General features: G+C 49.0%; 1 protein-coding gene across 1 annotated transcript in view; it reads left to right on the top strand.

Annotated features, from left to right (window-relative positions):
- The window catches only part of ME3 (malic enzyme 3), a 114,080-nt gene that overhangs the window by 58,850 nt on the left and 40,290 nt on the right, over positions 1-14,940 (top strand). The window contains exon 5 of the mRNA XM_028126799.2: positions 474-577. Within this exon, the coding sequence (XP_027982600.2) occupies positions 474-577 (104 nt within the window). The remainder of the gene's footprint in view (positions 1-473; positions 578-14,940) is intronic.

Raw genomic sequence — 14,940 nt, 5'->3', positions numbered from 1 at the left:
CTGGAGGGGTTCTCAATCAGGGGCAGTTCTAACCCCCAAATAGACATTTGGCAGTGGTTAGAGACTTTTTTTATTGTCACAACTGGGGGTGCTACTGACTTCTAGTGGATAGAGACCAAAGATGCTGCTAAATATTCTGCAGTGTGCAGTTCAGCCCTCCCATCCAAGAATTCCAAGCCCAAATGTCAATAGCCCCACTGTTGAAAAACCTTAAAATAAACCCAGAGCGCCTGCAGCCAGGGTTTGGAAGGCTATGTCTGAGAGGATTTTCTGTATCAAAGCATCCTTGGTTCCTGAAGTTGGAACCACCTAAGAGTCCCACCTCACTCAATGGCTTAGCTTCCAGACCCTTCCAGAGATGACAGCTGGTGAGGCGGGGTCCACAGCCCACTTCCAGCTCCCTCCTCCCTTCATCTCCCTGGTCCTTCCCACTAACCCAGGACCATTGAGCAAACAGATGCCATCTATTCCAGGAGCTGCTCAGAGACCCTCTGTACATCGGGCTGAAACACCAACGCGTGCGTGGCAAGGAGTATGACGACCTGCTGGACGAGTTCATGCAGGCTGTGACGGACAAGTAAGTGGGTCGGCCTATTCCTTTTGAATAAACAAGAGGTTGGAGATGCGTGCTTTTCTGGGTGGTCTGAAAATTGCAACTTGACCCCATGTCTCTGGCAGACGCAAAGCCAATGGGTTTGTTCTGTGGGAGAATCTTTGAGAGCGGGGAGGGGAGAGAAGAGGGTCGATGACTGAAGTCCCATGACTGGGTGGTGGTTAAGTGTCTGACGTCCCAGGAAGAAACCCCCTTGGCTGAGCTGTTCTGGGCTCTTGGCATGAACAGGGATGTGGTGAGTGGTGGAGAAAAGAAGTGTACCCTTCTGACAAACTGGCTTTGGAAGGCAGCTTGCCACATGAGCTGTCATTTTCCACCTGTACATGAGGACCGGACAGCATTAATGAGCCACCGGAGCAGGCCACACGGGCTGTGGGCCTGCAAGATTTATGAGGTGTCATCTGTGCACTGGGGTGTGTGATAATTGGCAGCTTCTGCCCCCCTCACCTGCCCCATCTGTCTGCCATTATGGCCACCCGTACACCCTGCTGTGGCTGGCATGGTACTGACTGGGATGGAGTTCTGGAAACAGCCCCTCCCCCCACCCATGTTTAGTCTGACAGGCAAGTCAGTCAAGACAGAGTTCTGGCAACTCAGCAGGCCCCTGCAGACCCAGCAAGTCCCCTAGTCACTTGAAAACCTTCAGCCTTTCTTGCGCAGGTCATGGCAGGGCTGGCTGGGCGTCCTTGGCAAAGGCCTCCTTTGCCTGTGCTCAGCCACTCAAACCAAAGCAGTGGGCTGGGGAGAGTGCTGCTCTGACCTCTGCAGCTTTGGGGGCAGGAAAATTGGATTTGACTCTTTACCCCACCACCTCTAGGTCTGTGATGTCGTGGAGCAGGTTACTGAGCGTGTAAATCTCCTTATCTGGTGTCCCTATCTGGGGATAAGAAGCAAGCATTTTATTGTTATAGTTGTTTTTTAAGATGAAAGAAAATAATACTGTAGTTACATCGGATGGGAAGGACCTTATAGAAAAGAAGAAATTCGTAAGGGAGTATGGGCTAGGAGGGCCAAAGTTCCTGAGTAAGTGAGAGGGTGAGGGTCTGGTGCACACCTGGAGGGCTTAGCCTTAGATAGGAGCACAGAGGCCCGGCCACAGGGACTGGGGGTGGGAGGAGCACGGGGCACAGGTACAGGCAGGTGGGTATTTGAGGTGGGGGTGTGTGGGAGGCCCACTGATTGAGGGCAAGGTCATCCACTGAGAGTGAGGATAGGGGTGCAAGTGGTGGAGGTTTAAGGCTGGAGAAGGTTTGACCTGCAGGGTCCAAACTAGGGTGCTAGGGGATGATTGCTGGATGGCCCCATGGACCCCCCGCAGATCACTGGGCATGAATTTAACCAATTTCCATGTTTTTCTCTAGCCAGTTTCAACTGTCTGGATGCAGGACAGGAAGAGGTAGAGAGTAGGATTTAATCAGGGTTGGGATTTTGATAGGCAAGAGAGAAAAAAAGAATTGCAAGTATATTCAAGGGGCTGATGATGGTGATGTGTCCTGAGGTCTGTGCTGAGTAAGAAGGGACATGACGACATTGTGGGGAGGATAGGGGACCGTGACATGCATTATCAATGAGGTTCAAGAATGACTGAGTTGGGGGCGCCTGGGTGGCTCAGTTGGTTAAGCGACTGCCTTCGGCTCAGGTCATGATCCTGGAGTCCCGGGATCGAGTCCCGCATCGGGCTCCCTGCTCAGCAGGGAGTCTGCTTCTCCCTCTGACCCTCTCCCCTCTCGTGCTCTCTATCTCTCATTCTCTCTCTCAAATAAATAAATAAAATATTTTTAAAAAAAAGAATGACTGAGTTGGATAAAAGGTAAAATGAGCTGGACAGAGAGAGGTGGTCATCAGGAAGTTAGGTGTTCACAGCTGAGATCGTAGAGGAGGTGCTACCACTAAGAACCACCAAGGCAGCTAATGGAGGGTCAACTGCATTAATAGAGGTGTAGCATCTAGAACAAGAGAGGTAAATGTCCCAGTTCCCTCTCCCCCTTTCAGACCATTCTGAACACCACATTCGGGTCCAGAAAGGATACTGTGAGGGTCATATGTGACCTGACATGCCTTTGGAGAGCAGTAACCATGACAGTGAGGGGAAAGGCTTAGCCTAGTGGGGAGAGGACTTAGGGACTGCTCCGTCTATATTGGGATGCAGTACATGTCCAGATATCTGAAAGCTATTCCAGAAAGGGGCTCACCGTGTCTCCGTATACCCACATGGAGAAGAGACAGCTGGTAGAATGGCAAAGGAGGCAGTTTTCAGCTGAAAACAAATCAGAGCTATCTCACAGCGTACCTGACTCTCTGTGGGAATGAGTTCCCTGTCACAGAAAGTGTTCAAGTGTAGGTTGTTGGTGGTGCTATTACAGGAGGAAATGTAAGCCTCAGAGACTCTTTAAGATGCCTTCCTACCCCGGGATTCCATTCGGACCATGCAGGATCCCTGCCTGGCTGGCAACATAGGTATTACTGTACCCATTTTGTGGAAGAGGACCCTGGGGCCCCAGGAGGCTAAGGAACCAGGATTGCAGGGGGAGCGTGGGTCTGCTGGCGACTCGGGTAGACTGCTTTCCACCCTGTTGGGTTCCCTGCAGGGGAAGAGAAGGGGGTGCAATGGGCTTGGAGATCCGGGTTTCTGCTCCCCGTGTCCAGGGCCCACTGCTGACCCAGTGAGTCAGAAGTCATTCCACGACTCCCCAAAGAGAAGTCTCGCTATTTGCGTGAGGAGGTTAGATAAACGAGGATGTGAGAGGCGCTTCCATTTATCATCGGAATCAGCTCCCAGTCTCACAGACACGCAGGCAGTAGGGGGTACTGGGGAGGGGCACGCATCAGCCGAGAGGAATGTGTCCTCCAGTGGAAATGATGATGGGTTGACAGTTGCTTGTTTTGACTCTCTAATAAGCTAAAGCAGATGTTTCAGTGGATACTGGAGGTGGGAAATGAACTGGTCTCCCCAGGCCCTCTGGAGGCTAGAGTAGCCCCAGGATGGAATGCCCGGATGGGGAGTGGGGGGTGTGAGTCAGCAGCCTTGAAGCCAAACACAATGTATTTTAAGAAAGAACTTTGGGAGACGTTGACTCCTGCCTTCAACTTCCTTGTCTTTTTCCAAACATCCTGCTACTGAGAAGCTCCACCTCTTTGCCCCTATCCAGTAACAGGGATATAGCTTAAGGGTTTATGGCCCAGAAAAAGATGTATCCTGGAGTCTGGCCGCTGGGAGGACCCACCCGGGCAGAAGGAATCACCACATAAGGCTGCAAGCGCGCTGCTCAGAGTTGAGACAAACATAGTCATTCCGTCCTCCCTACCCTCTTTCTGCCCTGCAGACCCGGAGCCCGGTGCCTGAGTCACATGTTTTCCCTGGCCATTTCCACTTCCATGTGTTTTCTCATTCAGGTTACTTATAGCAGAATGGATGGGAATGGTCTGTTTTCCATTTGCACCTGTGACCCTAGCCCCGTCTGATGCCTGGACTGTGAGGTCAGCAGCAGCTTCCGCCTTTCCATGGGCTTGGGAGGGAAACCACCCCCTTTCCCTCTGGCTCCCAACCCTAAAATAGAGGTTCCTAAGGTGCTGGGAGGAGTGATAAAGAAGAAGGTAAATATCATGGAACATTACATCAAAAACTAATGATGTAACGTATGGTGATTAACATAACAATAAAAAATATTAAAAAAAGAAGGTAAATAATAGTTTAAAAAAAATAACTGCTTTAAAAAAAAATCATCTGCTTTTTAGCGCCAGGAAAATATTCTTTTTGAGTCTCTCCATCTTTATATGTCTGGTTCTCTCTCTCTCTCTCTCTCTCTCTCTCTCTTTCAGTCTCTCTCAATCTCTCTCTGTCCTCTGTCATACACACACACGTGCACACAACATCCTAACTTGATACCTGAGGTTCACATCAGAGTGGGACTGGCACAATAAAATTTCCACCACATTCCACTAGTGAAAGCAAATCATAGATCCTACCAGATTCCAAGAGAGGGGAGAACACAGGACAAAAATACCAGGAGGCATGGTTCATGGGGCAGCACTGTCCCCTTGCAAACCCAACATCTTTTTGTGTGACATTTCTTACTACAAAAATGAGAAAGGGAAACTTGCCCAAGGATAAAAAATTACTAGATTGCTCCAAGATCCACCCACCGATACTGACTTGTTAAGAGGCTACCCATCCAGTCCTCCTGAACTTTGCTCTTGGAGCCGGAAGGAAGCCTTTGATGGCTGCATCTGCCACCACCGTCTCCCTTGAAAGCCGCGTGCAGAGCCTTCGTGCTTATTTCCCCAGTCTTGAATGTCTTTCCATTTTCATGGCTGTTTCCTTCTCATCATTCAGGCTTGGAGATGGGTCCACACCCGGGCAGCAGGGTCGTACAAGGCAGGACATTGGCGCTGAGAGTCCTGCAGGAAACTAGGAGCCTTCAGTGGTTACTACACCCTCAGGGAAGAAGAGACAGGCTCTGCTGGGCAAGCCAGGCAAAAGACAAGGGGCTTGTGAGGGGAAAGAATGTCTCTTGGAAGAAACCAAAACACTAAGCCTTCACCACATGTATATTTAGAGTCTGCATTTATAATATACACATAGTTAAGAAATGAGTGTAAAATATTGTCCCCTGTCAGCGATATGGCTAGAGAACCTTCCTGGCAGAAGGCAAAGTCAAACTTCTCTATGAGGACACTCCCACAAGCCATGCTGTGTGGAATCCCTCGAGGGGAAAAACAATTCCCCAATGAAAATAAATTCATGATTCACAATAATCCACATGGAAACAATCCACACTGTGGGAAAATCAGATATACAACTAATAGAAGAATTAGAACCCCAGAAAAAGGAATATTCTCAGAAAGATTATAAAGTAGCTCTGCTTAAATCTATTAAAGAAAAATTTTTCACAAGAATGAAGTAATAAGGAAGGTACAAAACATTTGGAAAAAAAACCAGCAAGCAAATTTGAAAAAGAACAACAACAAAAAAAAGTTTTCTGAAAATGAAAAACAGACTCCTGGAAATCCAGCACAGCATTAGGGCAGGACACCATCAGAAAACCCATGTCCTCAAAACGTACTGCCTGAGGGCACTTCAGAGACTCGCCCTTCCTATGCCTGATTATCCAGAAAGGAAATGGGACACCAGGGTGTTTTATCAGGAAAGATTTTTTTTTTTTAAGATTTATTTATTTGAGAGATAGAGGAGGGGGTGGGGGGAGGGGCAGAGGGAAAGCATCCTCAAGCAGACTCTGCACCGAGCGGGGAGCCTGATGTGGGGCTCAATCTCACGACCCTGAGATCATGACCTGAGCCAAAATCAAGAGTCAGACACTTAACTCACTGAGCCACCCAGGCGCCCCTCAGGAAAGATTTTTCTGAGCTGCTACTGATGACACAGAGCATTTCTCAAGGGAAAGAAAGGGTGGATAAGACTGGAGCCCCCAAGTCCAAGCCTCCTCATTCTGTGCCAGAGGGGATATAGCAATTCCAAACAATCCCATAGCGTGGTCCATTCCTCTCATTTTCTCTTTGTCTCTCTTTCTCTGTGTCTTGTTCATTCACACACACACACGGTTTCTTCTTATTCTACCACATTCATTTTATTAGGCTTAACCAGATTGTTTTTTAATAAAGTTGGATAACTGGAAAAAACTCTGAAAAGGAAAAGATTTTGTCAAGATAAGGTCTATAAAGAAAAAAGTATCTGGATGCATCTACACCAACCTGTTAACAGTGCCTGTAGTTAAAGGATGAGGTTGCCAGGGATTTTCGCTTTCCAAGCCATTCAATTCTATAACGTTTGATTGTTTGTGCACTGGCATCTCTTTTGTGATTAGAAAAAATAATGAATTTTTTTAATAATGAGTTAAGCATCAATTCTTTCCTAGAAATAGTTCCTTGTACTTAAAAAAAAAAAAAAAAAGTCCACTAAAGAAAGAAGCAGGCAAGCATCCCACCCTTCTCCCTCTGGTGAATTCAGTGCTGGGCTAACCTAGGCTCCTGTACACAACAGAGCAATTCACATACATTCTGTCATTTAATATAATAGTCCTATTAAGTAGGTAATTTTTGTCCTGTCCCACTAAAATAGAAGTTGCAGGGAGGGATCTTTGACTCCTCTGTTCACTGCTACATCTCAAATACCCAGAACAATGCTAAGTGTACTGTGGATTTTCAGTTAACACTTATTGAATGAATGCACAATTTACAGATAAGGAAACTGAGGCACAGAAAGGTTAGGGAGCTTGTCCAAGTTCACGCCTCTGGTTAATCGTGAAGCCAAGCTGTGAACCAAGGTAGTCTCACTCCAGAACCCACCCAACATACTCCAGACACCTTCTTGATACAGTAGGCAAAGAAGATAAATGGAGGGAAGGTCTTTTGGAAGCTATCCTACTTAGCATACTCTGGCCAGCTTGTTCTAGGGCAGGGTTAGTGCCCTGCCCATCCTCACTGTAAGGGGGGGCTCTGGAGGAATCAGCCATCAGCTCCCATCTTCAAAACTCCCTAGCTACCAACAGTGAGGGAAACACCATCTTTGTTTTCTACTTTTTATTTTTATTGAGATATAATTAACATAGAACACTGTGTAAATTTTCAGTGTATGACCTGTTGATTCGATAAATATATTGCAATATGATGAGCACCACAGGGTTAGCAAACACCTCTATCATATCATGTCATTATCATTTCTTTTTTGTGATGGGAAAATTCTCCGGCATCTGGGTCAGTTAGCTGGCTCTTCTTGGTTCTTCCTTCTTTAATCACCAAATGGAGGGTGGTCCTGTTGCCCCATCACTCACCAGAGCTGGGCGCCCCCTCCAGGTCCTTTTGCAAACTACAAGCCCACCTCGTGCGGTCAACCCCCATGGGAAAAGCTGAGGTTCTTTGGTTCCAAGCTACTCCTGATGCTTTTAAAATGGTATAAACAAAGGAAAACCCCTAAGCTCATGGCATCCAGACTACAAAGAAAGTTTCAAGATTTTTTTTTTAATTCTAAGGGATTGTAAAGAGCATGAGTGTTAGCTGTCAGCCCTGATGATGTTTCAATGGAGTGTTCCCCTTCTGAGTCCCTCTCAGCAGAGACTGTCACTACTCAGTATTTTCACATATATACTGAATTTTAGGAGTGCCTCCTGCAGTTCAATCTGTGTCTTAACCTCGTGTTCCCAACCAGCCTGCCCTAGGGCTATAATCTCACAACCTTAGAATACCAGAGCAAGAAACAACCCGTTCACTTGACCCAGTTCTGTCCCTTTACAGGTGGGTAAACTGAGACCCAGGAAGTAAATTATTTCCCCATGGTCAGAGAATGATAAAAGCAGTGGGGAATTAAGGGGAACCTATCCAGTTGTTTGCTCTGACTCACGTAATTCCTGAAATTGCTTCCAAGCTTCCTTTCAGCCTGTATTTATCATGCGCTTTCTCTGTGCCTCAGAGTGTGGCCCAATACAAAGAGCAGACCTGTCCTGGAGGAGTCATTCTTCCTGACATTGTAATCTGGACACATAAAATAATCAGAAAATCGTTCAAGGCAGCATTTGTTTATTTCTTCATTCATGTAATTATCCATATATGCATTCATTCAGAGGACAGATATTTATTGAACATAGTGGTAAGTCAGGAATAGACTTTGCTCTCAAGGGTTTATAATCGACTAGGGGACAAAAAGAATATATTCACCCCTGAGTTTGTGAAGATTTAGCGTACACCTGGCAAAGGGCCCTGCCTGCAGTGTCAATCAGGGTGGCCCGGGGGAACACAGTGGTCAGAGGGCTTGGGACATTGGGTTAGATTTAAAAGTCATGGTCTTCTTCCCAGAAAAGAGCTAGCCACTCACTTTTACAGAGCACCCCCTCTGTGCTGAGGGCTTTACCTTTAATTATCACAGCACCCTTAGAGATAAAGAAACTCAGGCTCAGAAAGGTTAAGTAACTTGTCCAAAATCACCCAGCTAGAAATTACAAGAGTTTGGACTCGCCCCAAACCCATGTGACTCCAAAACCTGAGGAGGTTTGCTGCAAACCCCCTGCGGCCTGCTCTCCCCGCCTGGCTGGGAAGGTCGTCCGGCTCTTGGCCTTGTCTGTGTTAACCTGAGCCACGGGGGTAAAGGGAACGGCCTGAACGGAGGTGACCCAAGGACACTTTGCTGCTGGGGCCTCTGGAACAGGGGTGTGTGGCTCCAAGGGGAGCTGACGCCCTGAGAATGTGTACAGCGGGGCACTCAGTGGAGGGACTGTTCTCTGCCTTTCGGTCATTCATGCTTCCATTTGTTCCCAGCACTGACTGGGCCAGGCAGGCTGAGGGCACTGGGCATACTGCGGCATGCTTGTTTGTCCAGAGCTGGAGGCGGGTAAAGGGGGTCAGTGAGAGCTCCTTCTTCAGCTTTTGTGTCATACAGAGGCAAATAGACCACTTCCTGCCCTCAAGGACACTGCCCCATGCTGCTTTGATCTAGTCTGTCCCCTAACCTCGCTGAGTGTTTCCTTTTCTCCCCCTCCCCCCTGTGGCTCACTTCTGTCCCGAAAGCCCACACACATGGACCGGGATTTCCGACTTTATTGTCCTCCACCCCCAGACCAGCATAATTCAAGGTAAAATGTAGCCAGGTCTATGGGAGAGGGGCAGTTAAGACTCTGAGGAGGTTGGAGATGTGATGTATGTGCCAGTAGTCCACCTGAAGAGAGAGATCAGAACAGGCCCACACTAATCAGAGAAGGTTGGTGCAACATCAGGGGCTTTATGACAGCTAAAATGTACAGCCTCTGGGCGGATCTGAGCTGGTGTGAATGCTGACACCCCACAGCCAGCCAGCAGGTTGGTGGCTGGGAAAAATGCACGGGCTTTAGGAGCAGAAGGTTGTGCCCTAGAGGAGAAACCTGGTGCTGACTCCAGCCCTTTGAGAGGCCGCAAGGTCAGCAGGTCGGCCACCATCCTCTTCCCAGCACTGGGATTTCTGGCGCCATTTGCATGCTTGCCCAGGAGCTCAGACAAACCAGGAAATTGAGGAGGAAATCCATACTGTTCCTGAAGTTCTGTCTGGCCAGGGATGGCCGACAGAGCAGCGCCTAAGGACCGGCCACATTATTCTGCTACTTTTGCTTAGAAGTTGCTGCTTCCTGTGACTGTCTTGTCACTCAATGGAGTTTTCCCCATCAGGCCAGAACGCCAGCCACAGGAGCCCGCCAGTCTGGCTGCCAGAGCCCAGCACACCAGGGGGATCTCCTGGGGCTGGACCTAGGAAGGGCAGGGCCTCAGAGGTCCACCCTCACCCCCTGACTGGACTCCCTTCCGCAACTTCCGTGCCAAGTGGAAGGGATCACACCAACTTCTAGTGACCACAGCATCCCTTCCAGTGACTGGTGGCCTCTTTCCATCCAGTGTTTGAAATCTCTGCCGTAGAGAGCACTGAAATGGGTGTCCTTCTGACTCCCACCTGTTGGCTCTGCTTTTTCCCCCAAGGCCACATAAAATAAGTCTACTTTATTCCTTGTCCACAGATCAGTCCTTCATGTCTCTGAAGATAATCATGATGCCTCATTCCACTTGACTTTCTCTTTTTCAGGCTCAGTATTCCCACTTTCTGCAATCCATTGTTTCTAGTTTCTTCGCCTACAGAATAGTGTACCACCATGCTTGTGATCCCCTTCCCAACCCCTGCCCCGGCAGAATGAGTCACTCCCTCGTGCACATCTGTGGTGGAACAGGGGTGTAAGGGCTTCGGATGCACCCATCCACGACCGCAGAGTACATGTCTTCCTCACGCTCTAAGTGGACACTGGCTCCCACCTCCCCCATTTCCCTAGGATCTCCCAACACTGCTTCTCTCACCTGTCCTCCACACGAGCTCCTTTACCTTAGAGGTACACCCCATCTCAAAAATGAATCCATCCTTCAGTCCCTCATCCCCCAATGGCTGTCACCCTTTCCCTACTTCATAGCCAAGCTTCTTAAAACTGATTGTCACTGGCCTTTCCTGCCCTTCCGTTTACTCTTTAACCCCCTGCAGTATGGTCCCCCCACCACCACTCTACTGCATGTAGTTTGGAAAAGGTCACGAATGGTCATCGAAACACCAGCCCCCATAGACACTTCAAGATCCCCTTGGCCTTGACACCCCAGCAGCATCTGACACTCCCCACCGAAGCCCGTCCCGTGGCTCCTGTGACCCCTGCTCTGCTGACCCCCTTCCACCTCGCTGGCTGCTCTGCTGACTCTCCTTCCCTCTGCTCGTTGGATACATGTGGGCCCCAGGACTCTGTTTTCTGCTCACTGCACATGCTCTGCCCGAGACCCTCATCCAGTCCCATGACTTTGACTGTTCACAATGCCCTGAACTTCACGTTCCAGTCTGCTGAGCCTCATGCAGAGCCTACTGCTTTAAGAACATGTCCACCTGGACATCCCAGCACCTCAGACTCTGCACATGCCAAGCCTATCCTATCAAGTAAGTTTGCCGGTCTTTCCCTATCCCCAACCTCAGTGAGCAGTGGACATCCCTGTCCCCCATCCTGGGCTCCTTCTCCTTCATCTTCCACATCTGGCCTGTCAATGCATTCCTGCCCTTAAAAACCATCCCCTTGGGTAGCTGGGTGGCTCAGTCGATTGAGCGTCTGCCTTCAGCTCAAGTCATGGTCCCAGGGTCCTGGGATCAAGTCCCGCGACGGGTTCCCTGCTCCGCGGGGAGTCTGCTTCTCCTTCTCCCTCTACCCCTCCCTCTGCCTGTGTGCACGCATTCTCTCTCTCTCTCTCCCAAGTAAATAAATAAAATCTTAAAAAAAAAAAATCCCCTCCATGCACTCCGTGCATATGGCATGGGAGGCTTTATACACATTATCTCATTTAATTCTAACACCAGGACTGCAAAAGAGGCATTGTTAACCCACTCTATCATCAGTGAAGACTGAAATTCGGATTAAATAACTTGCCTAAGGGCACGATCCCAAAGTTCTTTCCACTCCCTGACACTCTGCCAGTCCTCCTTCACCTCGTTTAGCTAGCCTTTTCTCTCCCGCTCTGTCCAGTCTGTCTACAATGCCTTGTACCAGCAGGACTTCATGGTCTCTCGCTGGAGTTGACCTGCCTCCTTGTCTCTAGTTTGTCCTCCCAGCTGTCCACCCTGTCATCCACTGTGCTGCCACAAAGAACTCCCTAAAACACATGCACTTTCCTGCCTACAGCCCCTCAGTGGGCCCCACTGCCCTCCAGACTGTCTAGGCTCTTTACACAGGCCTGTACCCAGGCTGGTCTCCCCCGACTGCCCCCCTTTCTCCCCACACCCCACCCAAGCTCCAGCTCTGTTTATTTTCCTGCAGCTCCAGGAAATTATTTTTTTTTTCCTAGAGAGAGAACATGTGTGCGCAGTGGGGGAGGGGGGAGGGCAGAGGGAGAGGGAGAGAGAGAATCTTAAGCGGGCTCTCTGCACATACTCTCATCCCACACGCATGTGCTATTCCTTCTGCCTGAGTCACCCTTCTTCCTCCCCCACCTGCACAGTCTTCCTGTGAACCTCTGCTCTTCCTTCAGGCCACATGTGTGAAACCCTCACTGCCTCCCCCCCCACCCCCCGGGGGCAGAGCTGCCTGCTACCTTGGAGGCCTCCCACATACCTAGCACATACCTTTATTATTACCCTGGCCACAGTATGTTACAATGGCTTTTTTATTTTCTTGGGTTCCCATCATTCTGAGATTCTTGTATTTGCCTTTGTGATCTTGCAGGTAAGGTGGTCCCTTGTTCACAGCAGATACTTAGACATGTTTGCTGGATTGAACTTTTATGTCATACCTAGGATAGTGCCTGGCACAAAGAGGATACCCTGCTGAATACATTTCTTTAATAACTGAAACTGAGGGGCACATGGGTGGGTCAGTTGGTTAAACGTCCGACTCTTGATTTCAGCTCAGGTCATGATCTCAGGGTCGTGGGATTGGGCTCCACGCTGGGCATGGAGCCCGCTTAAGATTCTCTCTCTCCTTCTCCCTCTGCCCTCCCCCCCCCCCCCACTGCGCACACATGTTCTCTCTAGGAAAAAAAAAATAATTGAAACCAAAATGTTAATAAATAATTGTAATGCAGGGTGATATATGGTATGATAAAGATATACCCAGAGTATCCTGGCAGTCCAGAGAAGAAAAGAATTAGTACTACCCTGAGGGTAGGGAAAGCAATGGGACAGGGAAGCCTTCCTAGAAGAGGTGACATTTCAGCTGGGCCTTTCAGTTTGGGTAGGAGTTGGCCTGGGTGAAAGGGGGCCTTCTAGGCACTTGAGCAAAAACACGGAGCTGTGCAAGGACCCGCGATAATTGGGAAACAGCAGGATGTGTCCAGGGTGTGGGAAGACACAGGCAGGGGTTAGGCATTAAGTTTGGGGCCAAAGTGAGTACCAGCCAAGGAGTTTGGACATAATCCTAAAGGCAGTGGGAGCCCTGTATGGATTTTCAGAAAATAAGTGGCCTGCACAGATTTGTGTTTACAAAGACAAGGAGGATGGATTGGGAGAAGGGGAATAAACCTGGAGGAGGTGAGATTAGTTATTGTAGGATCCCGGCCAGAAGAGGCAGTTGCAGTAATCCCAGGGAGAGATGGCCTTGCCCTGAATTCACCCAGCCCCACCTGGTACAAAGTTCTTTCTGTGGAGAACTGTGTCTGTCAAAGTGTGCTCTGCCATAGGTGGCCGGCGGTGGGGGGACACAGAAGGTAAAGTCCCTGGTCAAAGAAGTTTAAAAAATGCTTGCTTAAACAGGTTTCATAACTCAGGACTTTTCAGAGCCTTCAATATACACTGCATATGTTACATGTAACATTCAGAGTTTCTCAAACATATTTAGCCACAGAAACTTTCTGAGAACATCTCAAGGGACTAGAGTTTAATGGAATATATAAAATTAAAAAAAAAAAAAAAGACCAAGAACTTTCATGATTCTGTCAGCTCTAGTTCCTGGGAGGAAAAAAATAAATCAAAGAAATCACTTTCCACTGGGTGACAACTGATGTTCTCACTGAGCACTCTGCTGTGAGAATCTTGTGTAGAGGGGTTTTGTTGGGGGACCAGACTGGCCTCCCATGGAAAAATGAATGTTGCTTTTAGTCCTCTGGTTTGGAGACAGGCTGAGCAAATTCACCCGCTCCTCCCAGGTCCCTAAGTGTTTGTTCAGGCCTGAAAGAGGTTAGACCCAGGTGTTTGAAAGAATGGCAGGTCCTGACCTATGGAACAGAGAAACCAGGTCTGCAGCACCAGGAATGTTTTACTCACACCACGTCCCTCGTGCAACATTCAGTCAGCTTGCTAGTGGGGTGGGCAGAGCATCTACCTTAGAATCTTCTCATCCTGGGGCAGCTGCATCCCAGGTGGCTGGTACCCAGCTCTGTTAGTCCTGGACTGGGTCTTGTCACACTGTCATACCTAGCTTGCTTGGGCTCCCAGACATAGGTCGCCTTTTGCAGGCTTCCTCGTGCAAACACTGGGGGAAAAAAAAACCAAACTAACCAGCCACCCGTCAGCCCTGTGTCTTTAAGTGAGCCCTGGCCTTGGAATGCCTTCCCTGGCAGCTCCAAGGCCATTTCCCAGCTGAGTCCCCAGGATGGAAAAGTCGGCAGCTCTGTGTGTGGTTTGGGGAGGGGCCTTTCTCCATTGCAGCAATTCTACACTGGAGAAGCATCAGACAATCCTGAGCGCCTGCCAGGGCTTCAGGGTGAAGAGTTCAGACGTGCAGAAGGGGACAGAACAGCAGGAGCCTCCCCGGTGAGGGGGCAGTTTCTGGCAGGAAAGGTCAGCAATATGCTGCCAGCACTAAAATCAGGAAACCGCCCTGAGCCCAGAGTCGCGCACCTGAGCGGGTCCCCTTTCTAGGGGCTCCTCTGCACCAGCTGTCCTACCTGGAGGGGGTCTGCCTCAACCCTGCTTGCTCAGCTAGTCTGCTGTGTCTCCACTCCAAGCAGACTTGAAAATACTCCACCTTCAGATGTTCCTGCCCCACGTTGCTCTTACCGAGAAGGGTCAAACCTCCCTACTTTGGACTTGCAGAAAAATCTGAGTGAGGTTCCTAGTGTATCTACTCCAGCCGTCCATTAAGTAGCTCATGCTACAACACCACTGCTCTCAGAGCAGGAAACTGAGACCCAGAGAGAGAGGAGACTCACCCAAGACTCAGAGTTTATGTCAGAGACAGAGAGAACACAGTTTGCCTGTCTCCTGGTTTAGTGTTTTCTTCTCACCACGTGGCCCTGTCTTTCCTGATGGAGAAAGAAATCCAGTTTTGTTATCTATTTAGCTGTATCTTTTACAAAGTCATATTGCCATTAAGTTAAGGGTAAGTTGAAGCAGTAACATTGCTATGAAG

This window comes from Eumetopias jubatus, unplaced genomic scaffold, assembly GCF_037043125.1.
Source record: "Eumetopias jubatus isolate StellerSeaLion01/CBP00866 unplaced genomic scaffold, mEumJub1_p1.0 scaffold_13, whole genome shotgun sequence".
Taxonomy (NCBI): Eukaryota; Metazoa; Chordata; class Mammalia; order Carnivora; family Otariidae; genus Eumetopias; species Eumetopias jubatus.
The sequence above is the reverse complement of the archived record's forward strand: the minus strand, read 5'-3'. Positions and strand labels throughout refer to the sequence as shown.